The sequence below is a fragment of the Bos grunniens genome, chromosome 19, assembly GCF_055505025.1.
Source record: "Bos grunniens cultivar Pamir isolate PY7600 chromosome 19, Bosgru_T2T1.0, whole genome shotgun sequence".
In the NCBI taxonomy this organism is placed as follows: domain Eukaryota; kingdom Metazoa; phylum Chordata; class Mammalia; order Artiodactyla; family Bovidae; genus Bos; species Bos grunniens.
The window spans coordinates 21,202,089-21,228,463 of NC_141183.1; the positions used below are offsets into that span (position 1 = coordinate 21,202,089).

Genomic DNA, 26,375 nt, shown 5'->3' on the forward strand with positions numbered 1-26,375 from the left:
TGTTTGCCTGATTACAAGTTACTCTGGTTTTCACAAGGCCCCCCCTCCCCAAATTACTCTCACAGACACACACATACCCTTTACCCCCAGCTCCTCACTCTTCCATGTCACCACAATTCAGAAGCAGCCCAGGCCTGAAAAGGTCATGGTGTCCATCCCCCTGCCTCTAGGCCGGTGCAGTGGAGCCTCCATGGGGCCCATATCTGGAGCTCATCCGGCCATGGTCCAGGAGAGGGTGATGGTGGCAAAGGCGGGGGAGTCGAGGGTGTCAGCTGCTGCTGCTGCTTTTTGAGCAAAGACTTTTAAAGGTTAATGTGATAATCTCATCCTGATTACTGCAAACTGAGGACCTCATGCTCATCCAAGAATCTATTACTAGTCATGCAGGAGGGGCGGGGAGACTGCGTGGGGCCCACCCCGCCTCCCCACCGCCATCCTCACACATGTTGAGGGGGGCTGAGCCTTTCAGTTTTATGTTTTGTTTTTAGTGGAAAGAGGTATTTCTAGATTGTGGTAAGGATGCTTTGGGTCTCCCTACTTCAAGACCTGGACCAAGGGATCCCAATCCTTCCCTTTTACGTCTAAGTTACTGTTCTAGGAGGGGCTGCTGGTGGGTCTGGATGCAAGGCCAGAGATCACAGAAAATCAGGGACCTGGGAGGTCATCACACCCCCCACCCCATCTTCCCTGCTGGGCAACCAAGGCCTGTTGCTGTTGTCCCACATCACGCCTGCCCAGAAGTAAACCAATTAGCACCGTGTCTGGTTCTGTGTTCCCAGCGCCTGTCTCATTATTTGGGGATTTATGTCTCGGTCACCGTGAAGGACGACTGTCCCGGTTTCCACTGGGGGGAGCCCGGCCAGCCATAGAGCTCAGCGGGCAGCAGGAGGTGGTGCTGTCCTGCTTGGGGGCAGGCTGGGGATTTAATTTCAGGGGGATTTGCAAGCAGTGGGGAGCCGCTCTGGGCACATGGTGGCTTCGGGCTATTTTAGGAGGCAAAAGGCAGGCCCTGTGGGGGGAGGGCTCTTAGCCTTTAGCGATTCTGCCCTTTCAGTGGGAATGGAGAGGACTTGGGATGGAGGAGGCAAGCCCACCTGAGGTTGGGGCTTCTCCCACCTTCCTGAAACTCAGGGCCCCAGAATGAGTCTGTACTTCCAACCCCAGGTGGGGCAGTGAGCAGAACATAAGCTGCTGACTAGATAGGGGTCTTTGGCTCCTCTCCTGAGCCCCTCTGTTGTAGGCTTTCTAACTGAGGTCCTTGGTTTTATTAGAAGGAACAATTAATATAACCGTCTCACACCTTTGTGATAGGAATTATATTTACCGAGCGCTTAGGGAAGGCCCCATGGCACACGGAAAAGGGCACAAGCTTAAGGCCAGACACACCCGGCTCCGTTCTGTATGGGTCACTTCCAAGCTGGTAATGTGGGTTATGTAAGTCCTTTCACCTCTCTGAGCCCCAGTGCCCTGTCTCTAAAGTGAGGACCATAACGCCTCATTAATGACGCCTGTCTTATTAACTGGGCACAAACTATGTCAGGCACACTGCAGGGATGATCTCTCATCACCCTCTGCCATGTTATGATGTGTTAATTGTCCTGTTTTACAAATAAGGAAATGAAGCTCAGAGAGGGAAAGTAACTTGCCTCAGCCCACACAGCCAGAGCAAGGAACCCGATCCATTTTCTGTGCCCACAGTGAGGGTTGGTTCATTCCTTAAATCCAGCAATATGTGTTGGTTATCTTTGATATGCCGGCACTGTTCTAGGGCTGGGGATTCATCACAGACAAAACAGAGGAAATGGAGGGACTTCCCTGGTGGTCCAGTGGCTAAGACTCTGCACTCCCAGTGCAGGGGCCAGGGTTCGATCCCTGGTCAGGGAACTAGATCCCGTATGCCACAACTAAAAGTTCCCACGTGCCACAATGAAGATAGAAGATTCTGTGTGCCACCCCCCACCAACCAAGCAGCCAAATAATAAATACTTTTTAAAAATACAGAGGAAGAGGAGATAAGGGGATGAGACTGAGCAGCAGGGAGAACTGAGTCGGCCAGCTAGAGACACAGTGGCTTTATTTAGACTGAGAATTATTTTCTGATGGCGGTGTCGGGGGAAGGTGACAACTAGGGGACGGAACCCCTCCTTGGAAGATGCTAGGTGGGAAAGGGAGCACCAGCACCCCAGCAGCCCCAGCTGTCAGGACTAGGAAAAGGGTTTCTGTGTTGTCTTCCTCCTCACCCCACATTTATAGGAAAAAAGTCTGGGTGTGTTGGGATAAGGCACCATGAGATAGAGGGAAGAAGGCCTAGTGTTTAGAGTCAACCAGATGGGGTTCGATTTCACCCCTTTCTAGCTGTGTGACCTGGGGCAGGTAAACTAACCTCTCAGAACCTCCCTTTCCTTATCTTAAAAAAAACTATTTATTTTTGGCTGTGCTGGATCTTCGTTCCTGCACACGAGGGTTTTTCTCTAGTTGTGACAAGCAGGGGCTACTCTTCGTTGCAGTGCATGGCCTTCTTACTGCTTGCAGAGCACAAACTCTAAGTGGGCAGGCCTCAGTAGCTGTGGCACATGGACCTAGTCGCTCCTCAGCATGTGGGATCCTCCCAGACCAGGGATCAAACCTGTGTTTCCTGCATTGGCAGATGGATTCTTTACCATTAGGCTGCTGGGGAAGCCCCCTTTTCTTATCTTTAAATTGGGGAGAGGAATGCTGACTTTTCAGGGCTATTTGGGAGGAGAAAATGGATCAATAAAGATGTGGGAAGGGGCTGGAAAACAGAAGGCTCACAGCTAGGAGCTGTGTTGTGTGTGTGTGTGTGTGTGTGTGCAGGGTCGGAGTTTGGGGGCGTGTTATCCTGGTGTATCTAGGTGAAGCCACGTCTTTGTGGTGGCACTCAGCTGGCACCTGTGCTCCTGTTGAATGATTTCAACAGGCCGGGCAGAACAGGAAAGCCAGCAAGCCTAAACACAAGGTCCGGTGCTCACAGTGCTAGAGATCGCTCTCTGGGTGACGAGATGGGGAGGCTGAGCTCGCCAGCAATGACATGAAAATAAATGAGGGAGGTTTCATGGAGCCTCGGCTCTCTATAGAGCTGACTCAGAAGTGTAGAAAAGTTAACAGTGGGCAGCATTAATAGAGGACAGGATAGAGGGTTGGGGGAGGTGATTCCCTCCCTGGCTCTGTCCTAAGGAGGTCATTGAAAGCCTAAATATGTTTAAGAGGAATATGAGTGGGATCATAAAACCTCTGGAGACAAGTTTTTATTGAGTTGAGCGGTTCAAGTCACTTGGTCACCATGCAGGGTACTGAGCAGAAGGAAATGAATAAAGGCCCAGAACTAGCCCCCTCAGCACAGTGGTGTAGCCTGGGCAGGGTCTAGGGGACACAGTTCAATACAGCATGATAAATGCAGTGTTAGGGTCCCATACAAGATGCCCTAGGAGCATGTAGGAGGGGCTTCCTGGAGGAGGTGGCCATGTCAGGGGAAGAACAGCTGAGGGAAATGGGTCTCTTTCACTGAGCAGAGAGATCCCTGAAGAAGAGGCTGCCAGCCATGTTCAGCTGGCTGTGGAAGGTGGGGAGGGCTTTTTCTGCATTACCAGGGAGCAGATCTGGGCTTCCCTGGTGGCTCAGCAGGTTAAGAATCCACCTGCAATGTGGGAGACCTGGGTTTGATCCCTGAGTTGGGAAGATCCCCTGGAGACGGGAACAACTACCTGCTCCAGTATTCTGGCCTGGAGAATTCCATGGACTGTATAGTCCATGGGGTCACAAAGAGTCAGGCATGACTGAGCAACTTTCACTGAACCACTAGGGAGCAGATCTAGAACCCGTGCTCAGGCATTACAGGAAAGCAACTCTCAGCTCCCATACTGATGGGCTTTCTGTTCTTGAGACCCTCCATCAACGGGACAGACCATCTCTAGAGGCAGTGAGTGCCCCGTCCTCAGCACGTTCAAGCAAAGGCCAGAAGCTAACTCATCAGGGACAAGTTACAAAAGGGACAGGATGACCTCTAAGATCCCTCCCAGGTCTGAGCAACTGCATGCAGTTTGCCATGGACAGACACAGGATGTGGACCGTGACAGAGAAGATGTGATCGGATCAAGTTAGAGGGTGGGTGTGCTGGGAGTGTGCTTGCCAGGGACTGTCACGTGACTGTCAGCGCCAATCTGCGCTTATTGGTTTTTGAGTGACCCCTTCACTGAGACATGTCACATACCATACAGTTTGCCCATTTTAAGTGGACACTTTAATGTGGCTTGACTCTTGGAGTGGGAATGAATTCGTGCATTAATTCCACAACTCTTTACAGAGCATTTATAGAGCTTAGTGCTGATGCTTCCGATACCTGGAAAATAAAAGCCCTTTCCCCACAGGGGATACAGGTAAGTGACCAGGCAAAAGCATTGCATCTTGGGAGATGTGCTAAGAGGGAAAATAACCAGGGCCTGGGATAAAGAGTAACTGGGCTGGGGAAAGGGGGTCCTGGGGAGGTGATAGTGGAGTTGAGGCCCAAGTGGCAAGGAAAAGGCCTTGTGAAGATCAGGGGAGAGTTCCAGGCGGAGGGAACAGCAGAGACCTCAAGACAGGAGTGAGTTGGTAGACGTGAGAACCAGGAAGCAGTGCCAGGAGCTAGCAAGTGAAACATCACCAGGGCTCCCCGTGGTCAGACCTCCTCTCTGGAAGGCCTGTTTCACATGAAGGCTGGCTGGAGCGTGAGGTGGGAAGAACAGCACTGGTCCATCTTCTTTAATACAAGAGCCATTCCTATCGCCTTTCCTTGAGACTCTCCAGTAATGGAATGATGTCAGGTGCTGTTAGGAGGTTATGCCATCAGCCCCTGCCTCCTGCCCTCCTCTGCTTGGCTTCATTCTCCTGTCTCATGCCCCAGTGTGGGCCAGAGCCAGTGCACTGATTCCCTGGGAAGAATCAGAAATGATCCCCAGCCACATACACCGGTGATGTTTCCCCAACAGGCCCACTGATTTAATCCACTGACCTCTGGACAACCTGAAGTCTCCCATTTGCTCCTGACTTCATGTGTGACTTTGAGCCAGTTACTTAACATCCCCAATCTTTCATCTCCTGGTCTGTAAAATGAGGATCAAACCAGTCAGGGGCAAGTTGTTATGAGGATTAATGCCATCCCTCTTGGCACTCAGGAGGTACTCCATGAATGTCAGCTTCCTTTTTCTCCCTGAGCTTCCCCTCAAAAGAGGGACTGGTTTATAAAAAGGTAGGGAAGGCTTCCCAGGTGGTGCTTGTGGTAAAGAACCCGCTTACCAAAGCAAGAGACACCGGTTTGATCCCTGGGTCCCGAAGAGCCCCCTGGAGGGCATGGCAACCCACTCAAGTATTCTTGCCTGGAAAATTCCATGGACAGAGGAGCCTGGTGGGCTACAGTCTTAGGGTGGGAAAGAGTTTGACAGGACTGAAGCGACTTAGCATGCACAGGCAGGGAAGGTCCCAGCAGGCCAGTGCGGGGTGGCCAGTTTGGGGTCCCCTCCTCCCAACTCTGGGACCCTTTGGAAGGTGAGGGGCACTCAGGACTGGCCAGCCAGGGGTAGGGAGGCTACTCACCGATGGGTCCAGCCCTGCCGCCAGAAGAGCCCCTGCGTCTCCCCTCTTCTGCTGCCCGGGGAGCCCTAGCGCCAGGTCACTCTCCCGACCCGCTCGCCTGCGCTCCGCTCCGGGCGGCGCGGCTCCTGGCACCCGCTCCCCGTGGGCCGCCCAGGGGCGGGCTCCGGGGCCGCGGCGGCTGCCCCGGGACGCGCGGGCCCCGGACTCATCCGCCGCGCACCTCCGGGAGCCAGGAGCCGGGAGCCGCCGAGAATCCGGACCGGCGCGGGCGGCCGCAGACTACTGGATGCGGCCCCGCTCGGGTCGGAAGCGCCCTTCAGGTAGGCGCGGGCGCGGGCCGTGGGACCGCACTCCCGGCTCCCCATCCCGGACCGACGCGCCGCTGGGACTGAGCGCCCACGGGGGCCCGCGCGCGGGGTGGGGGTGTAGGTGGCTCCGTAGCGCTGGTGGCAGCAGCGAGGACCCTACCCTGCCTTGTGTTTTGGGAAAGTGGGCGACAAGAATCACGACTTAACCGGAAACCGAGGCTGGGAGGGGGGACAAGGATGATGGCCAGAACTTTTAGTTCCCAGGAAGTAGGGGAAGGGAGGCTGGCGACCACAGGCCAGGGACAGCGAGACTCATCCCGAGAAGGGGACCATTCTCCGAAAACAGGGGGCTCGACCACAGAACCTACCTTTTTTGTCTAAGTTCTTTAGAGACTCCAAAAATCAACTCCCACCCCATCAGCCCCTGAGATAGAACAGAAGGGAAGGGCCGGGGGATGGGAGACCTATTGTCTTTTGGTGGGGGGGGTGAATGCAGAGTACACTCATCCCCCCCACTCCCCCTCCCCCATCTCCATTATTCACAGTCATTGGAGGCAGCCTTGCCTGCCCCTCCTCCTTCAAGCAGAATGCCTCCCCTTCTGTCAGGGTCAGAGGTAGAGGTTGGCCCTCCTGGCCTTTGTGGGAGGCAGGATTCCACCTCACCCCCGTCCCCCCGACAAAGCTCAAACCATCCCCGGATCTCTCAGCCCTTCTCTCTCTGGCTCGCAGGCTCTTTCTCTCAGACTCATTCTCTCAGCCCCATGTGGAAGTGCTGACCCTGGGGCCATCATGATGGGGAGCCTGGTTTGGGGGAGCTAGTGTTCAGTCTTTTGGGGAGTTGGGCCAGGAGAGCAAGCAGTGGATGAGGCTGAACTGTGCCAGGGTCCTGGGCAGGGGGCTTGGTTGGCGGGGGGGGGGGGGTCTCCTGTACAAATCAGGTTCCTAGGCCTTGCCTGGCAGCAGAGGTCGGAACAGGGGACACTGAGGCTAATCCCCCACCCCCACTGTAGAGGCAGCTGTTCTGTGTTACCACTGTGGGCCCTTCGAGGAGGGATGCAGCTGAGATAACAAGAAAGACTTCCTTCCGGAGGGTGGCCAGAGGATCTTTCAGGGAGTATCAGTATCCAGAAGAGGCAGCCCTTATCTCTACGGTGTCCAGGGGAAGGAGGCCCTCTGGGACTCCCAGCCAATAGCAGGTGAGGATAGCCTGGGGGGATGGTGACCTCACCTCTGGACCATTGCTCTCCGTCACCTCTCATGCCCTCTCTCTTGCTTCCTTGGAGCTGGAGTGTTGACTTTCAACACCACTTAGCCAGCTCACTCCTGAAAACCCCAGCACCCAGCCGTCCCCAGGGAAAGGTGACAGGCTACATCTCTCATCACTTTGGATGGGACAACAGACACGGCTGCCTTGGTTTGTCCAGTGGGTGTCTCCCACCCCCACCCACAGCAGCAGACACCTGGACCAGTTGTGGCCCAGCCTCAGGGCCTCCTGCCTGGCAAAGTAGGGATGTGTGGGCTGGGGGTGGGCATGGCTGCCCCAACTCGGCCCATCCCACTCCTCTAGGTGGGAGTCTCTGACTCCTTTGGGGAGTCTTGGGTGTGACCGTGGGTGACCCCAGCTCTCTAGGCCATCCCCTAGGGGTGCCGCTCTGTGGGGGCCGCACAGTGAACACCCTGCAAGGTGTCAGCCTTGGGAGAGTGGAGTGCTTGGTGGTGGCCCCTTGGGGACCTGTGGGGGGCAGCCAGGCCCAGGAGGACTCACACTCCACAGGACAAGAACAGACGATGCCTCTCTTCTTCCAGACACAACCCCATACTCCCGCCTGTGACCCTGTGAGTGATGGGATGGGGGCCGTCGGGCTGTGCACCCCTTCCCCCTGAATCATAGGATGAGGCCTGTGTTTCAATTGTGAGCCTCAGTTTCCTCATCTGTAGAGCCTCAAGGGATTGCTCTGAGGGTTAACAGAGGTGATGTCTGTCCAGTGCCTGAAAGGCAATGGGCACTCGCCACAGGGCAGTTCTTTCTCTGTCCCCACCCCGCCTTCCTCTGGCCGCTGAAACAGACAAATACAGCTTGGTGTCCCCCCACCACCCCAACCTTAGAGGCAGCTGCTCCCTGTGGCCACTACAGCACCACCTGCAAGGGACCTAAGAGATTAGCCCAGCCCAACCCCCTCTCTTTAAAGACAGGGAACTGAAGCCCAGAGGGGCAGGACTGGCCCGACTTTGGCCAGCAAACCAGGCTACCTTCTCAGAGGCAGGGCTAGGGACCTGGCTTGGGGAGGCGAAGGGTAGATATTGGCAGACCTGGGGGAAAATACCAAAGTGTAATTGGGCTCATTAAGGATTAGGTGAGGGAGCCCTTCATGCCCTGCCAAAGGCTGGGGACAGGCCTGGAACCCTCCTCTCCTGTTAACCCTTTGGCAAGGACAGGTCTTCCCCAAGAACCCCCTTCCGCAGGATGCAACAGCTCCCCGCTCTGCACTCACGGCCTCCGAATTTCTTTCTCTCTGGCCATCTTTGGGTAGTGCAGTGCCCAAGGATGCCACTGACACCTGGGCCCCGAAGTCCACTGTCACCCAGCAAGAAGGGGTGGAAACGGGCTCTGGAGCCATACCTGAGTGCTCCCTTCCTCCAAGCCCCCTCTACCTCTGCGAGGACAGACACACAGACAGCAACCTCGTGTGTGTGCTAAGTCGTGTCTGACTCTTTGAGACCCAATGGGCCATAGCCCTCCAGGGTCCAGGCAAGAATACTGGAGTGGGTAGCCATTCCCTTCTCCAGGGGATCTTCCTCACCCAGGGATTGAACCTGGCAGGCAGGTTCTTTACCACTAGCGCCACTGGGAAGACAGCCACTTTGGTCTCCATCAACTCTCCTGTGCTGGCATGAGCCTGCCTTCAAGTGGGTGGCTCCTTCCCTGGTCCAACCGCCCCCTCCCTGATGCAGGAAGGTGAGAACAGAGGGAACTTTATCCTCTTCCTGTGTAAATTACAGACAGACACCTGGGCACACCCATGCTCTTTTTCTCTGCTTTCACCAGGTCTTTTCCTGAATTAAGTCCAGTTCTTCCCCTGTCTTCATACCCTCTCTTCCTAGCCTCTCTGGCTCTGGCCTCCCCACTCCCTGCCCAGGGGGTTGGCATCTCCCTGCCTGGCATTTGGGACGGTAAGGGCTGGGCAGTCCTGAGCCTCCCCAGGAGCCCTTCTTTGCATCCGTAGTCCCCCTCCCCACCCAGCAGTTCAAACCAGGGCATAACAGGCTTTAAAGTAAGAAAGAATGTGAAGTCGCTCAGTCATATCTGACTGATTCTTTGCAACCCCATGGTCTGTAGCCTACCAGGCTCCTCTGTCCATGGAATTTTCCAGGCAAGAGTTCTGAAGTGGGTTGCCATTTCCTTCTTCAGGGGATCTTCCCTACCCAGGGATCGAACCTGGGCCCCCTGCATTGGGAGTTCAGAATGTTAGCCGCTGGACCACCAAGGAAGTCCCCCAGAAGCAGCTCTTACACTGTCTGTCTATGTAATTTGAAGCAAGTCCTCTCCCCTGCTCTGGGACTCAACTTCCTCTTCTGTTAAAGAGAGCATGTCCTGTCCAAATGTGGGTCCAGTGAGGGTGAGTCATGCTGGTTCTGAATAGAAGCCAGCACAGGGTGTGCTGACCTCTTAATGCTCACAGCAGGGGTTAGACCGACATGTGTGTGTGATAAAAACTGCCCACCCCTCCACATTTCTGGCTAGGAGCCGTGGCTTAGCTGGAGTGGTGGAGCTCCCGAGAGGACAGCTGGGAAGCTTGTGTTAGGCAGGGCAGGCTGCAGCAGGCCCAGCAACCTGGCTGGTGGGTACACAATTAGCCCCGGAATCCAGGCGGGCCCTGTGAGCCCAGAGGCTGTATATCATGGGGGTTTAATCAGCCCCATGGCAGATATTTGTCTGCTCTCTTGGACTGTGTTCTGGGCCTGCCTGTCATAAACTGCACTGAGATTTCAAAATACCACTGTCTCCCTGCTGCTGGGGCAGCCTGCTCTCCTGGGCAAGGCCAGGAAAATCTCACTCTCCTGAAGACTCTTCCCCCTGGCTGATTGGACCACCCCGACCCCCATACTCGTACCTGGTACTCTTTTCCTGGTCCACTTTCCTTCTGAGAGAGCAGGGGAAGACTTTAAAGGCAGGAGAATAGCTGTGATGACCTCCATTTAGAGGTGAGAGGATGTAGAATCTTACAAGGTGATGGAGTGACTTTCCCGTGTGCCCTCTGTGGGCAGAGCTGTCCCCTGGACTCTGGACATAATGCCCAGGAGTTTGTTATGGCTCAGAGGGGCAACCTAGTTGCCTCAGAAGTGTGGAGGACTGGAGTCTACCCTCCTGGGTCGGAGTTCTACCTCTTGACGCTAGCAGCGCTATCTGGAGGCTATCTCTGGTACTGCAGCCCAACCAAACCTGCTGTAGAAGCAGCTCCTCTTACCGCCTTGGTTTTCGCTTGGGGTCCTCCCTTGAGCATGTGCAGTGCTGTGCTCAGTCGTGGCCAACTCTTTGCGACCCCATGGACTGTAGATGACCAGGCTCCTCTGTCCATGGGCTTCTCTAGGCAAGAATACTTGCCTGGAGTGGGTCGTCTTCTCCTCCTCCAGGGGATCTTCCCGACCCACGGATTGAACCTGTGCCTCTCTGTCTCCTGCATTGGCAGATGGGTTCTTTACTACTTGTGCCACTTGGGAACTCTGTGCATGATTGTGTCCACATTTCCTCCTTTTATAAGAACACCAGTCATATGGGGTTAGGGGCCCACCCTAACTCCACCTTAACCTAGCTAATAGCATTTGCAATGACCTTATTTCCAAATAAGGCTGCATTTCCTATTCTGAACTGCTGGAGATTAGGATTTCAACATACGACTTTGAGGTGGGGACAGGTGTTCAGTGACAGTGTCATTCCATGAGCTGGGCACAATGACACCCACACCATGACTCAGCTACACTGTGACATGAAACAGAGTGACACAGATTCGCCTCAACAGACAACAGGGTAACGGAGACATTCACAGTGACCCAGGTACACCGTGATAGACACGTAGGGTGACAAAGGGACTGCATTCACAAGCTGCAAAACAGACACATCCCAGATCAAAAAGAACCGATGTTTATAGGACCCTGAGGGGTACTTTACAGAGAGCAGCTCGTCTAATCCTCACAGTGTGCGTGACTTGGAAACTGCTCATCACCCCATTTTACAGATATACAAATGAGAGGACTGAGGCTCCGGTCACACAGCCAGGAAGTGACAGAGCTGAGATTCAAAACCAGGTAGGAGTCAATACAGAGCTAGTGCTCTTAATTGCTGTGCCAGTCTGGTCCATTCACTCACAGTCCCCACACACGTAATGACGGCCGATTTTGTGGGCACATGCCCACAGGAGTGACAAGCAGTTTACTGAGAGCAGGGGGTGGGGTCCAGGGACTACAGGCAAGGTTCTTGGCTGTGAACTTGAGAAATGAATTTGCTTTGTTCGGAAGTGGGCTCCACCACTAGGCGTGTGGCCTTATGGGAATGTTACGGCATCACTTGACTTCACTGGGTCTAATTTGCAAAATGAACACAAATCTAAAGACACAGGAAATGACTTTTAAGAGGATGTATTAGTTTGCTCAGGGCTTCCCAGGTGGCGCTAGTTGCAAAGAACCCTCCTGCCAATGCAGGAGATGTAAGAGACACAGGTTCAGTGCCTGGGTAGGGAAGATCCCCTGGAGGAGGGCATGGCAACCCACTCCAGTATCCTCGCCTGGAGCATCCCATGGACAGAGGAGCCTGGCGGGCTACGGTTCATGAGCTTATAAAGAGTTGGACACAATTAGCAACTTAGCACAGCACATCAGCACATTAGTTTGCTCAGGCTGCCATAACAAAGAACCACAGACTGAGTGGCTTAAACACCAACTATTTATTTTCTCCCAATTCTGGAGGATAGAGGTTTGGACTCAAAGGTGTAGGGTTGGTTTCTTCTGAGGCCTTGTTCCTTTGCTTGCAGACTGCCATCTTTTTCCTGGGTCTTCCCACGGTCTTCTCTCTGTAACTGTGTCCAAATTTCCTTTTTTTTTGGCTGCCCCATGAAGCTCGTGGAATCTTAGTTCCTGATCAAGTATCGAACGCACGTCCTTGGCCATGAGAGTGCAGAGTCCTAACCACTGGACCAACAGGGAATTTTTGAAATTTCCTCTTCTTAGAAGAGCACCAGTCATGTTGAATTAGGGACCACCCTAATGACCTCATCTGAACTTGATTACCTCTTTAAAGATCCTCTCTCCAAATACAATCACATTCTGAGGTACCAGGAATTAGGACTTCAAGTCATGAATTTGCGGGGAGAGAGGATGGGGTCACTGGGCACAATTCTGCCCATATAAAAGAAATGGGCTCAGTCATCCTCACTCAGGCCCGAGCCATGGAACAGCCCCAGTCTGGGGGAGAGACACAGTTCCTGACCTCAGGAATCCTCTGTCCTGGTGGGGGAGACACAGGCCTTGCCCTCAGGAAGCCCCCAGCTAAAGCAGGGGCAGGAAATGTGCACACAGATTCTGGAAGGAAGTGAAAATCAACCCAGTTCAGTCTGAGGAAGGTCATGGGGCAGAACAGAGCCCATTAGAGGCAGAGAAGTCTGGTCGGAAAGCTTCAGAAAAGGGAGTCAGAAAGGAGAAGGGGAGGGGCCTGGAGGGGTGGTGTGCATGCTCCGCAGGGCCCAGGGGTGTGTGTGCGTGTGTGTGTGAAGGGGCTGTGTTTAGCAACCCAGGCAGCAGGGCCCAGATTTCCACTGAAAACACCAACTGTTGCCATAGGCCGAGTGGCCAACACAGCAGGGGGTATCGGGAGCCACGTGGAGAGGGGTGGGGATGGCTTCACATGCTGTCACTCTGTCACCGTGTGTGAATGTCACTGGCGCTGGGCACTGGGAGGCTGGGTTTCTGTAGTCCCTCCTCTGGCCCAGCGGCTTCTGCGTCTCCAGCAGGTACCACAGGCCTGCCTGTCCCAGGATTGTCCATGTCTGGCCTGTGGCAGGGGCTGAGAACAGGGCTCCAGGGTCCCCCACATGTGACTCTGTCAGCCTCCCTGCTGCCTCTCCCTCAATTCTCTGAGGCCCAGTCTCCCTCTGAGTGCTTTACTCTGAGTCCCTAAGCATCAGGCTCCCAGTGTGTGGCCATTTCTTTTGTTTTAAATCTTAAAAAAATATATATATTTTAAATTATTTCTCTGACTACAACAGGTCTTAGTTGCAGCATGAGGGATCTAGATCTCTGACCAGGATTGAACCCAGGCCCCCCACATTGGGAGTGCAGAATCTTGGCCACTCGATCACCAGGGATGTCCCAGTGTGAAGCCATTTCTGATACTCTTCCAGATATTCCTGCATTTCACTGCTGCTTTGTCTGAAGTAGCCCCCATCCTGCTCCCTTTGGCCTTTCTTGGGCTGGGGCTTTCAGAAGGAAGGCCCCGGGGAGGTCCAGCTGGGGCAAAGGGCACAGTCAACTCTGGGTTCCAAAGCCCTCTTGCTCCTTCTGTGTGTTCACCGCACTCACCTTTGTTTACCTGCCTCTCTTTCTCCCCAGGTATGAAGCGGCCACTGAGCCCATCTCCCGCGGGTGAGAAGGAGCCCCCGGTATGTGAAGCTGCTGAGTGCCCCCCTCGGCCCCCCGAAGCACCTAAACCCAAGCGGGAAAGAAAACGGCCCTCGTACACCCTCTGTGACGTGTGTAACATCCAGCTGAACTCAGCAGCCCAGGCCCAGGTGCACTGCGGAGGGCGGGCCCACCAGAGGCGCCTTCGGCAGCTCAGCCTAGAAAAGACAACCCCGGGGCCAGGTCAGTCGGGAGGGGCGCTGCCTCCGGACTTGGTCCTTGGCCCCTGTGAGGGGCTCTGGGTCTCTGGTCTTTCTTTGTGGAGTCCTTTGATCTGAGGGACCATCAGTGGGATCTTAGGGTCTCAAGCTTCCCAGAGGCCATCCGGTTTTGTTTTGCATCCGGACAGCTCTCTCTGGGGTCTCTCAGGGCCTGGGGTCTGAGACCTCCCCTGGATCTGGGGCTCTTCCTGGGGGATCTTTTAGGACCAGATCCCCTAAGTAGCATTTCTCCAGCCTGGAGCCCGCTGGAAGGTTGTTTTTCAGTTAAGGGACTGACCGGAGTGTCCTGGTTTTCTGCTCTGGTCTCTGCAGGCCAAGGTCAGTGAGGTACACAATGCGCCAGCTTAGGGCTGAAAAGTGGTCGGGGGAATGGGGGTGTGGGCGTGCAGGGGCAGGGAAGGCCCCCTCCCTCTGGCTGCCGGACTCCTGGCCAGGATTTAGGCCTCTCCCTGGCTGGGGTGCCGCTGCAGAGGTTTGGCTGAAAGAGGGCCACTGGCTACGAAGCAGATTTCTGGGGAAAGTGGGTGAATGGATTTGTGAGGATGATTCCAGCTGACAGGCGCATGGGAGTCATGGGAGAGATGGGCCGCAGTCGGCCGCTGGCGGCAGGGGAAGCAGGTTCAGAAGAGGGCCCAGCGTGGGAGGCGGGAAGGGCTGGAACTTCTGCCTGGTTCCTGGAGGCAGCCTCGAGAAGCATGCCCTGCACACACCCAGCAGCCCAGGGTGCTCTTGAGGGCTGCCTGCTGTCTGAGTGCATGTTCATGGGGCGACCTGTGTTCCTAGTACTGTGCTGGGGCCTGGAGATGAACAAGTCCCAGTCCTATACCCGCCCCGAGGCTTGCTCCCACTATGACTGAAATCTGTCTTTCAGGCTGAGATAGGAAAAGAGCAGATGAGTACTGTGGGTGGCACGTGGGACATGCCCCCATGGGAACAAAGGAGAAAGGGTGATTCTACCTGGGGGTACCACAAAAGACCTCCTGAAGGAGGGGGCTGCACTGAGCTTTGGAATAGGGGTGAGGGGAGGAGGGATGTCTCGGACAGAGGTCACAGCAGGAGCAGAGCTGGGAATGCTCTAGTGGCTGGGACTGTCTCTCCCATCTGAGCATTCCCACATCGGGGCTGGACCTCAGGGCATGACTCTGAATAAGAGCGTATTCGACTGTATGGATGTTTCTGGAGTGTGTGTGTGTTCAAAGTCACTCATTAATTCGTCAAATACTTAGCTACTGTTTGAGGTATTCATATTTTTCCTTTTATTAGTATTTTTTCTATTGAAGTATAGTTGATTTGCAGTGTTGTGTTAGTTTCACATATACAGCACGTGACTCAGTTTTATATATATATATATATATATATTCTTTTCCCCTATGGATTATTGGGAAAATAACAAAATATTGAGTGTAGTTCCCTGTATTATAAAGTAGGTCCTCGTTGTATTTCTCTTCATTGATCTTTATTGAGATATTACTGACATAATGTCAGTAAGTTTAAGGCGTACAGTGTGATGATTTGATACACATATGTATTATAAAATGATTACCATAATAAGGTTAGTTCATACTGCCATCCCCTCACACAATTATGATTTTGTGTGTGTGTACTGATAACAGTTAAGATCTAACTCTCTAAACAACTTTGAAGTATATAAGGCAGTACTGCCAATTAGGGGCTTCCCTGGTGGCTCAGATGGTAAAGAATCCGCCTGCAATGTGGGAGACCTGGGTTTGATCCCTGGAGAAGGGAATGGCTACACAACAGTCTGCTGCTGCTGCTACTGCTAAGTCGCTTGCGTCATGTCCGACTTTGTGCGACCCCATAGATGGCAGCCCACCAGGCTCCCCGCCCCCGTCCCTGGGATTCTCCAGGCAAGAACACTGGAGTGGGTTGCCATTTCCTTCTCCAATGCATGAAAGTGAAAAGTGAAAGTGAAGTCGCTCAGTCGTGTCCAACTCTTCACGACTCCATGGACTGCAGCCTACCAGGCTCCTCCGTCCATGGGATTTTCCAGGCAAGAGCACTGGAGTGGGGTGCCATCGCCTTCTCCGACACAATAGTCTATGGGGTCGCAAAGAGTTGGACATGACTGAGCGACTTCACTTTTCACACACTCTGGTATTCTTGCCTGGAGAATCCCCATGGACAGAGGAGCCTGGAGGGCTACAGTCCATGGGGTCGCAAAGAGCTGGACATGACTGAGCAGGCACACCACTTGCAATAACTCACAACAATTGGGGTACATGGGAAGGAAGGGTGTGGGATGAAGGAAACACATTTTGGAGTCTTTTCTGCAGGACTTGGTGACTGATGAGATGTGGGGCCAAGGAAACAGGAGGTGCCAAGATGGCCCGAGCCTAGAGGGTGCTATGATGGGCAGTTCCATGATCAGAAAGGAGGCTCTGAGAGGGAAGTGAGGCTGGAGTGCAGGGGTGGCTGGGGAAGGCCATTCCTGTGGCCAGAGGACTCTGCCCCACCCCTGTTCCCCTCTAACTCGGGCTCTTCAGGTCCTCCTCCTGGGCAGTGGTTCTCCTTTCTCTCCCACTATCCCAGGGTGGAGAGAGCATGTGGGGTGTGAGAGAGAGGACCACAGCACCTAGATACTGGTGGCCAGAGACAGGCTGCCCAGAGGGAGGGAGTGCCCCTTCACTCGGCTTCCCTTTTCTCACAGTCCTAGTACGGGCTAGGTGTGGGGAGTCACCAGAAGGAATGAGGCCTGGTACTCCCCTCCAGATTGCTAAACAGGACCTGGTAAGTCACCTATCCATGCATCCCTGAGCCCTTGGGCCCTGTGCTGGTCCCGGGCAGGATGCCAGGATTCTGCGCTGAGCAGTGCTAGCCACTCAGTCAATGTGGCAGACCTTCCCACCACCATGCTAAGAGGAGTGAGCATCACTGTGGGAGCATGGCGGGAGGGTGGTGATGGCTGTGACTAGAGCAGGGATGAAGCCAGAACCCTCAGATTTCTGGGAACTCTGGAAACCCAGGGCTCCAGTGGAGAACCAGTGCTCCATTGACCTGGTTATCTTTGAACCTACTTCAGGCCATGACCCCCAGCATCCACCCACCTCTCCCGTGGACTCTCCTGTCTCCTTGGCCTCCTGAGAGCTGGGGTTGGGAGAGGCAGCCCACAGCAAGAGGATGCTAGCAACTTCCCCCTGGGGTGGGGTGTAGGGACCTCCATCCTGCTGAAGGCCTTCCCCAGCCAGAGCAGAGAGACCTGAGGAAGGGACTGGGCCAGAGCAGAGAGACCTGACGCCACAGCTGACTGGGGCTGGGACTTCCCAGGTGGCACTACTGGTAAAGAACCTGCCTGCCAATGCGTGAGACTTAAGAGATGTGGGTTCGATCCCTGGGTCAGGAAGATTCCCCTGGAGGAGGGCATGGCAACCAACTGCAGTAATCTTGCCTGGAGAATCCCATGGATAGAGGAGCCAGGTGGGCTATGGTTCATAGCATCATAAAGAGTCGGCCACGACTGAAGCAACTTAGCACGCACTAGAAGCAGAGAGAGTTACACCTACTGAGGCTTGAGGTGAAGTGTGAGGAGCCCTTAACACACCGCTCTGTCCTGGACGCCTGAGATCTCAGGCCTGTGGCAGCCTGGAGGGCCGCCCCGCCTGTTCCCCGGGAGGGTGCTGAGGGGCTGGGGGTGGGACGGCCCGGTCAGGCCCCTTGGAGGCTCCCGTTCTAGAAGGCCTCCTGGAGCTGTCATTCTGATTAGGGGTCTGTGGGGCTGGCGCCTTGCTCAGTGACAGGCCGTCATGGGCAGTGAGGCGGGATCGTGTCTGGAGGATCCTGTCCCCGAGGCTTCTATGGGAGGGAGACGTGGGAGCCATTCTCTCTGACCTTCATTGCCAATGCCTGGGTCAGAGCCCTCCTTACTCAGCCGTACCCAGCTTCCACCCGGACTGAGCCTGGAGCACCCAGGAAGGGGCACTGGCTGGGAAGACAGCAGGAACCCCACCCTTCCCCCCAGGGCCTACTCCAGGTCATTCCCCTACTTGCCTTCCTCCCCATTGGTCTCCCACATAGCAGGCCCTTTCATCCTTCAGGAATGTGTCTTGAGCCACCTTTCAGCAGCCCTGCCCCTCCTCCTGTGAGAGGAGTGGACACCAGGAACCCCGGCTCCAATATGGCTGAACTCAATGACCCTACTGACCATCACACACACACACACACACACACACATACACACATACACACACACGCCCCTAAACAACTGTAGGTAGGTTTTGAACATTCACAGAGATAAATGTTTGCTGGCTCAACCTTCCTACCTCCAACCTCTAGTGTGGATGTTGGGCCAGCCCCAGGCTTGGGGGACAGACACCTGGACCTCGATCTGGGGGGACCAAGAGCTGTGATGTACACCCAGCACCAAGTTGAGCATGTACTTAGGAGATGAACTGTTTGCAAAGCACTTCCACATGCAGCACAGCATTCCTTTCTTACCCAGACATCCCAGAGTGTGGATGATTGGCATTCAGCCCTCATGTTAGACATTGAAATATATTAGAGCTCAGAGAGTGTAAGCAACAGACCTAAGGCCACACAGCCAGGTTCAAATCCCAGCATCTCTGACTCTAAATCCCATCTCTTGTGCCCTCCCCACCTTGTGACTGTTAAGAGAGATGGAGCCTTAGTGTTTCAGGAATGGGGAGGAGGGATGGCCCAGAGCAGGTGGATTGGCTCCCAGGACAGGCTGATCAAGCACTCAAGGCCCATGCCTTGGTGTTCTCAACTGAAAAATGGGGAGATGCCAGCCATCTCCCGCTCTGCCTAGGCTAGCTAGGGACAGGGAGGGTAGCCTCCTAAATCCAGTTGGTTCCTCCCCTGTCTCTTGGCAGGACTGACCCAGCTGGCCCATCCCCTGCCCCCCATCATTGCAACATGACACCAGAGGGGAGAGAAGGGAATTTCAGAAATGTCTTAAGCTCTGGCTTAAGGGGAGTGAAGGGTAGACCCTAAGGAGGACAGGAAAGCAGAGATGGAGGCAGACTGTGTTGGATTTCAGGGCAAAGATGGCTGCAGTTGAATCAGACGTCCCTGTGCCTTTGGGAATGAGAAGGCATCAGAGTGGCAGGTGGAGGCTGTTCCCGGCCCCGTGCCCTCAGACCTAGCTCCTGTTGTAATCAGTCCCTCCATCTCCTCTCCTAGTCTTTGCCTGCAGAAACCTCTGACTGCATTCTGAGCCCCAGAGATCAAAGACCTTGAGCTTGGGTCATGCGTGAGTCACTGGTTTGATGAGCTATTCACCCCCCACTCCCTGCAGATGGATTAATTTCAGTCCCATCAGGAGGTCCCCAAGCCCTCCAGCCTGTCCCCCCATGGCTTCAGCATCTCCCTTCGTTGCCAGTTCCTCCTCAGTGGCCCCTCCCAACTCATCCTGAGGCCTCTGCATGCGTGTTTCCCCTTGGCTCCCCCAAGGCCTTCCAGGTGGTTCAGTGGAAAAGAACTCACCTGCCAATGCAGAAGACGCAAGAGATGTGGGTTCGATCCCTGGGTCAGGAAGATCCCCTGGAGGAGGGAATGGCAACCCATTCCAGTATTCTTGCCAGGAAAATTCCATGGACAGAGGAGCCTGGCAGGCTATGGCCCATAGGGTTGGACACGACTAAGCACGTACACAGCACCCCCAAGGCCAGTGAGAAGTTCTTGCAGTCTAGCCAGCAGTGCCTCCTGCTACTGTCCTCCTTAAGTGCTAGGTGATGTAAGTGCCCTCACTGACCCTGGACAGCCTCCCCGCCCCCCACCAAAGGTGTGAACCTGACCATCAGCACCTCCCCTAGGGACCACCAGGAAAGGCAAGGCTGTCTGGGTGGAGAATTAGGGGGCTTAGCTCAGATCCCTGGCCCCACAGAAGACAAAGGTTCTGTCTGTGTCTCTAGGTGGGTTAATTAGCTCTGGGCTTGAGTTTCCTTCCTCTGAGCACACCCACAAGCCCTCCCCCCAGAGCCTTTTCCTAACAAACCTGTTTTCAGGGGCTGCTGCCACCACCCCCTCCCCAGATCCTCTTTGCAGCTGGAAAACTGGCTGCTCCAGAGATTATGGGTTATTGTCTGGTGGAGACAGGATGCTGAGGGGGTGGGGGGCTAGTGCTGGGACCCGGGGCTTGGAATGCGAGGCTGGATCCAGCTGTGTGGCTTTTGGCTGTCTCCCCTGCCGTATTCCACCCCACCCTCCCAGCACCAGGTGCCCAGGTGAATTCGGAACTGGCAGATTTCAGGAAGAGGAGGGGAGGAAGGAGCAAAATGAGGAGAGAAAAGATGAGTGGGGAGGGAAGGGTATGGGTAAGCTTGGGGTGACAGAACTTCTAGGTGATCAGATAAATATGCCCCTCCCCCTCTTCCTGGCATTGCCCAGGTAGCAGATCCAGCAGTCTCCAGGTCCTGAACTGTAAGCCACCTGGGCTCCCTGCCCACAGCACCATGGCCAATACTCTAGGGCACTCTGAACTTCAGTTTCCCTGTAGCATGCTGTGCTCAGTCGTTCAGTCGTATCCGACTCTTTGCGACCTGACCTCATGGACTGTAGCCCACCAGGCTCTTCTATGAGATTCTCCAGGCAAGAACACTGGAGTGGATTGCCATGCCCTCTTCCAGGAGATCTTCCCGACTCATGGACTGAACCTGGGTCTCCCACTTTGCAGGCGGATTCTTTACCATCTGAGCCAATAAGGAGGTAAATAAAAGATAATGGGGGCAGAGGATGAGTAAGGCTGGAGAGAAGAACAGGGGCTCCTGCAGCAGCAGCTGAGTTCAGCAGGAAGAACTACCTGGCAGGCAGAGAAGGGGCTGGCAGCACCTCTTTTCCTGGGGCCTGGGGTAAACTCTTCTGTATGAGAGGCACTAGGCCCCCTGATACCCTCCCCCTGTCCCCATACCTGGGGGAAGGAAGAGCCCCATTCTTTCCATCATTGATTGCGATGTGGGGACACCAGGGAACAGGCAGCTTCTTCCTGGGCCCGAAACCATGGCTCTCCAGCAGAAGCAAGAGTCCCTCCCTCTGGCCCTCCCCTGTCCCTCGCATCCCCCACCCCTTCCCTCTGTCACTCTGGCTGGGTTTCATTTGCTCCTCACTCAGCGCTCAGCGGTGCCTCCAAAGGCAGAGAATGCTCTTGGGTGAGTGCTGAGGACGCCTGAGCTGGGGGATGGGGAGGGGGATTCTAGCCAAGGGTGGGCCTCTTCCCTGTCCCCTGCCCTATTCTTTTCCTCCTGTTGTTGGCCCCCCAAAGTTGTGTGTTTAGAGGCTGCAGTAACCAGCTGGCTCTTGGTACCTTTCCCAGGTACAAGTATGGGCAAGGGGAGCCCCCACTGCAGCTGGGAGCAAAGCTGGGGTGGGGCCGGCAGGAATGGTTGGGGGTCTGGAGGTCCGGCCTGCAGGAATAAGGCAGCTGCAGCTTGGGGCAGGTGTGTGTCATCCGGGGAGCCTGCTACAGAGGTTCCTTGAATCAAATCATACTTTCCGTGCCTCTAAGGGGCTGCCTGGAGGAGCAGGCGAGGAGGAGACTAAGAGGGGATTGTGAATGCAGCAGAGAGCGAGCGAGAGCGAGAGCGAGTGGGCCAGGCAGATGGGGGGCAGCATCCACTGAGGTCCCCCAGCACGCTGAGGTCAACATCAGTGCCCCTCCCACATGCTTTATTTGTGGTCTCCTGGCTCACCTCCCCATACAAGGGGTTTCTTGGTCGTTTCCAAGGGAAACAACCATTACCCTTTAAGGATTTGGGAGATCCCCTGCTACAGGGGCGAGGGCTAGAGGCCATGGGGCTAGTTCCCCTGCTCGGGCTCTGGGGTCTTCTTCCGATGTGGAAAGGGTAGGAGCCTGGAACACCCATGCCTCCATTGTGCTGGCCAGCCCAGAAGTGGAATGGGGGCGCTGGAGAACGTGGGGAAGAATCCTAATCCTAGCAGGAAGTGGGGACCTTGGTTCAACCTCTCATTCCCTGCATTCGGCTCTCTCTCCCTCTTGGGCTCCCCTTCTTCACAGAGTTTTGGTTTTATCTGTGATAGTAACGATAACTTTACTACTTGAGGGGTGTGTATGCGTGCGTGTGTGTGCGCATGCCTCGGGGTCCCCATCACCTGCCCCTGTGACTCGAGGTAGGGGTGGGAGGGGACTCTGGGTTTGGCTGCCTGAACTTGTGAGTATGTCAGATGCATTTAATTTTGTAAGGGGTGCGTGTGTTTCTGCACATGACTCTTCCTGAACACACACCTCACGTTGTGACGGCGTGTGCCGCTGCATGTCTGTTTTATTATTGTCTGTACGTGCATCTGTAGGGGACTGTGTGTCCTCGTGTGTCTGTCCCTCTGGGTGTACATGATCTGAGTGTGTCTTTGTTGCTCGTGCCTGTCTGTGTGTACGTGCGTGCCTGTGCATGGCCTCTGTGCCCGCCCCTTGGCCAGCAGGCCTGTCTGTCTGCTGTGGGTACGACCTCCATGTGTGCACACATCAGTGTGCACAGACCGTCTCACCATGGGGAGACGTGTGTGAGTGTGTTCTTTGGCGTCTGTCCCTGTCACTCTCTGTGTGGATGCCTGTGGGCCTCAGGGTGTGTGTCCCTGTGCTCTTTCGTGTGATTCTTTCCCAGTGATGGCAAAGCAGCAGGACAGAGTTTCCCCAGATTCTGGCTCCCTTGGGTGGTAGGCAGGGTGATGTTATTTCATGAGACACCTGCTCTGCTCCCCTGCCCCAGTCTCAGTTGGACCCCTGTGGGTGGTCTTTTCTCCATCACTCAGTCTGGTTTGTTCCAGTTTGATCAGAGCAACAGTTCAGCCTCTTGAGGCAGCATCCAGCGAGTCCTGGGTCCCAGCTGTGGACCCCTGGCCATGGAGGCAGGGAGGAGGGGCTGCTCTGAGACACTTAGCCAGGGTGACTGTTCTGTTGCAAGATGCTAACTTAGGGAATTCCCTAGGGACCCAGTGGTTAAGACTCTGAGCTCTCACTGCCAAGGGTGGTTCAATCCCTGGTCGGGGAACTAAGATCCCACAAACAGGGCTGTGGGGCAAAAATAATAATAAACAAAATAAAAATGTTTACTCTTAAAAGATGCTAACCAAGACCCTCCAGCACACACCTGGCCATTTTGGGGGTGCAGAATTCTAGACCTGTCAGGCTGTGTGGGACCATCCTGGAACAGGGGTGTCTCCCTTTGTCTGAGTGTACCCACAAGCCAAGCGGCAACACATGTGTGTGCGTGTCCCATGATATATGCGTCATCCCGGTGGCCCTGGGTGCCAGGGTGCACAGTGAATGTCAGAGGCAGAAAGTGGGCGGCAGAGAGCAGCATGGTGTGAAGGGGGTTGGGGGGAGTTCCCAGCCTGAGAGGCCCTGACCTCAACATGTGCCCTAGGCCTTGAGTGGGAGAGTAGTGTACCCAGTTGTGCAGGGGCTGGAAGGTATTTCCGGGTGACTTTGTGCTGACTGGGTGGCTGGGTCACCAAGTGCCCTGGCACCTCCTCTGCAAATGGCCTCCACACCCAGCACCGCATTTGGTCCTCAGACCCATTCCTGTTCTGCCCATTCCTCCTCACCAGCTGTAACTCCCACTTCACAGGTGAGGAAAATGAGGCTAAGTGCTGGGCTGCCAAGGCCCCAGAGTTCAGCTCTGAAGCTCCCCTGCAGGCCTCCAGGTCTGGGAGGAAGGGGGTGCCACAATCCCACCTTCCTCCTGCATGGAACCCACACAGCGGAGAGGGTCTCCTGGACATCTGAAAGTTCTAGGAAGAGGTCCCTCCTCCCACCCACCCCATTTCTGTCATCCCTCTTACAAGTAACTCGTTGGATCATTAGATTAAAACATTGATTTCCTGGGAATTCCCTGATGGTAAAGAATCTGCCTGCAATGCAGGAGACTTGGCTTCAATTCCTGGATCAAGAAGATCCCCTGGAGAAGGGAATGGCCACCCACTTCAGTATTCTTGCCTGGAAAATTCCATGGACAGAGGGGCCTGGTGGGCTACAGTCCATGGGGTTGCAAAAAAAGTCAAACAGGACTGAGCAACTAACACTTTCACTTCCATTTTCCCTGGTTAGGACTCTTCCCTTTCACTGCTGAGGGACTGGGTTCAATCCCTGGTTGGGGAACTAAGATGCCCCACAATCTTTCCCAGCTCACCCACCTCCTGAGATTTCCCTAGGAAGACTAGAAGATCAAAATCCACAGCATTCACTGTAGAGCTTCCACACCTCTGTACTGAGTGAGTGAGTGAAAGTTTCTCAGTTGTGTCCGACTCTTTGAGATCCCATGGACTATACAGTCCATGGTATTCTCCAGGCCAGAATACTGGAGTGGGTAGCCTTTCCCTTCTCCAAAGGATCATCCCAACCCAGGGATAGAACCCAGGTCTCCTGCATTGCAGGCAGATTCTTCACCAACTGAGCTATCAGGGAAGCCCTTATCTTGAGCGTTGAGAACTTGCACTGAACTTTGAACTTCTTGATGGTTTCCCTAGGGCTCTGCCATTCCGGCTGCTGGAATGCCCTTTCCCTGGTAAAACCTCACTGACCCTTTTGTGAAACTTCATTGCTGTTCCAGGCTGGTAATCTTTTCAGCTGACAGCCTGCTCCCCTGTGATCCCAAAGCATTTTGTTCATCACTCTGAGAGCCCTTGCCAGAGTATAGCCTCCCTAGCGATCCACCTGTTTGGCTCTCACCAGTGAGCTCCTCTAGGCGCCCACGGATACTTGTGATGAATGAATGACTCCCACTGGCGGGGAGCATCCTTCCTGCGGTCTAACCCGAGTCGCTCCTGCTGCAGCGCGCGCCGCGGGGAGGGTGAGAGAGTGACAGCTGGCCAAGTGCGCGCCGCGAGTCCGAGCGGAGGCCGGTGGGAGCGGCGGCCGAGCCCCCACCGGCGCCGCCGCCCTGCCGGCGACCCCGGCTCCCGCCGCCGCTGGCGCCTCTTCGCCCCGGTTACCGCTAGTGGCTGCTGTCGCTCAGTGGAGCCCAAGGAGACCGCGGCCAGAGCGTCCACCGAGCAAGATGGTGGCTCCCGAGTCTCCGTGAGTCCCGGTGGGCGGGGCGCCCCCTCCCGGAGCCTCCGGGCAGGGGGCGGCGACGGGGGCTGGGGGCCCTGCGGGCGAGTTGGCACCGGGCGGGCGGCACCCATCGGAGGGCTCCTCCACCGCGCGCCCCCCAGAGGAAGTTCCCCAGCCCTCCGCAACCCGGCCCGGGGAGGTTGGGCAAGGGTGTACAGAGAGCCCCGACCTCACCTGGCTGCCTGCGGGGTGGGAGAGGGGACACCCGCCCCTACCCTGCCTGAAGCGGGAACTCTTTCTAGTGGGATCCCGAAAGGAAGGGACCCAAAGAAGCCTAAGCAGGGGACTGGGGACCCCCATGCTAGAGCCAGATGAACACTCAGTTCGAGGCTTTCGTACAAGGATGGAGTGGGGTCCGCCGGCCAACACGTCATCACCCCATGGGCCCCCATCCAGCTGGCCAGGGTGTGGAGAGGGGTGAGGCCACCTGGGTCTGCAACAGGTACACCCTCCTGGTTAGCCTTGGTCACATAGTCAGTCTTATTTACATCCCGCCCCACCCAGCCCGGTTCCCTCAGGAACCAGGCAAAGAGTCCCATTGAGGTGGGGGAATGTCAATGGCTTTTGCCAGGATCTCTTGGAATAGCGCTATTCAATAGAACTTTCTGGGATGTGTATATGTTCTCTGTCTGGGCCATCTAATAAGATAGGCACTAGCCACACGTGATTATCAAGAGGTTGAAATATGACTAGTGTGACTGAGGAACTGAATTTTTAGATTTAAAATTCTGATTAATTTTAAACCACCACGTGTGGCTAGTGGCTACCTTACTGGACAGTGCAGTTTCAGAATTTTCATCTTCCCAGTTCTCCTTTCTCCCTACTCTTTGGTTCTTGTCTCAAGAACATCCTAGGTCTCATGGTAATTTTATCCCTCTGCAGAATGGGATAGCTTCTAGGTACAGGAAAGGCCCTGACAAACTTCCAGAAGGATGTTACCTTGGCTTTGTACCTCCTCCCCATTCTGAGATCCTTTGGGTGGTGGACTGGATAAGGCCACAGAAGCAGCATGGGATCTAGGAGAAAAGGATGTCCAAGGTAGCTATTTTAGCTACCCAACAGGTGCCCAGGGGCCCACTCCATCACTCTCTCTTCTGGAGAGCTCGTGCTTCCTTATCTGTTTACTTCTCAAATTTGCTGGAGCACCTGCTGGGTGCCAGGCATGGTTCCCTTCTCTGAGGTCCAGACAGGAACAAGTGAATTACCTTTCCTGCCCTCAGGGAATTTATAGGAGGGAATGGGTGGGTGGACAGCAAGAGTGCAAGCAATAGAAATTGCACAGAAATAAGCAGATTTATAAACTTTGGGGAGCGTGTTGGAAAGAACAGGGGCTAGTGACAGAGAATAAGGGGACTTGCTGGGAGAGGATTATTAGCGAAGCCTCCCCTGAAGAGTGGCCATGATGCTACGACAGAGGGGGAAATAGAACAGGTGAAGTGTTGGGAGGGAGAGTGGGAACATTCTGGAAAAAAGCACAGCATGTGCAGAGGTCCTGGGGATGGGACTCTGGCACTCTGAGTAAAGACCAGTGTATCTGGAAGGGGAGGG

General features: G+C 54.9%; 1 protein-coding gene across 14 annotated transcripts in view; it reads left to right on the plus strand.

Annotated features, from left to right (window-relative positions):
- Nucleotides 1-26,375, plus strand: part of LOC147351594 (uncharacterized protein C17orf113) — a 59,141-nt gene that overhangs the window by 11,866 nt on the left and 20,900 nt on the right. For 5 of the 14 annotated variants that reach the window (XM_086357680.1, XM_086357682.1, XM_086357688.1 and 2 more), the window contains exons 1-2: nt 5,687-5,909; nt 13,497-13,748. In XM_086357680.1, coding sequence (XP_086213806.1) covers nt 5,876-5,909; nt 13,497-13,748 — 286 coding nt within the window. In that variant the 5' untranslated portion in view covers nt 5,687-5,875. Of the gene's footprint in view, nt 1-5,681; nt 5,910-13,496; nt 13,749-24,720; nt 24,792-26,375 lie in introns of those variants that run through there. The other 9 variants (XM_086357681.1, XM_086357685.1, XM_086357687.1 and 6 more) reach the window with 5 other exon arrangements.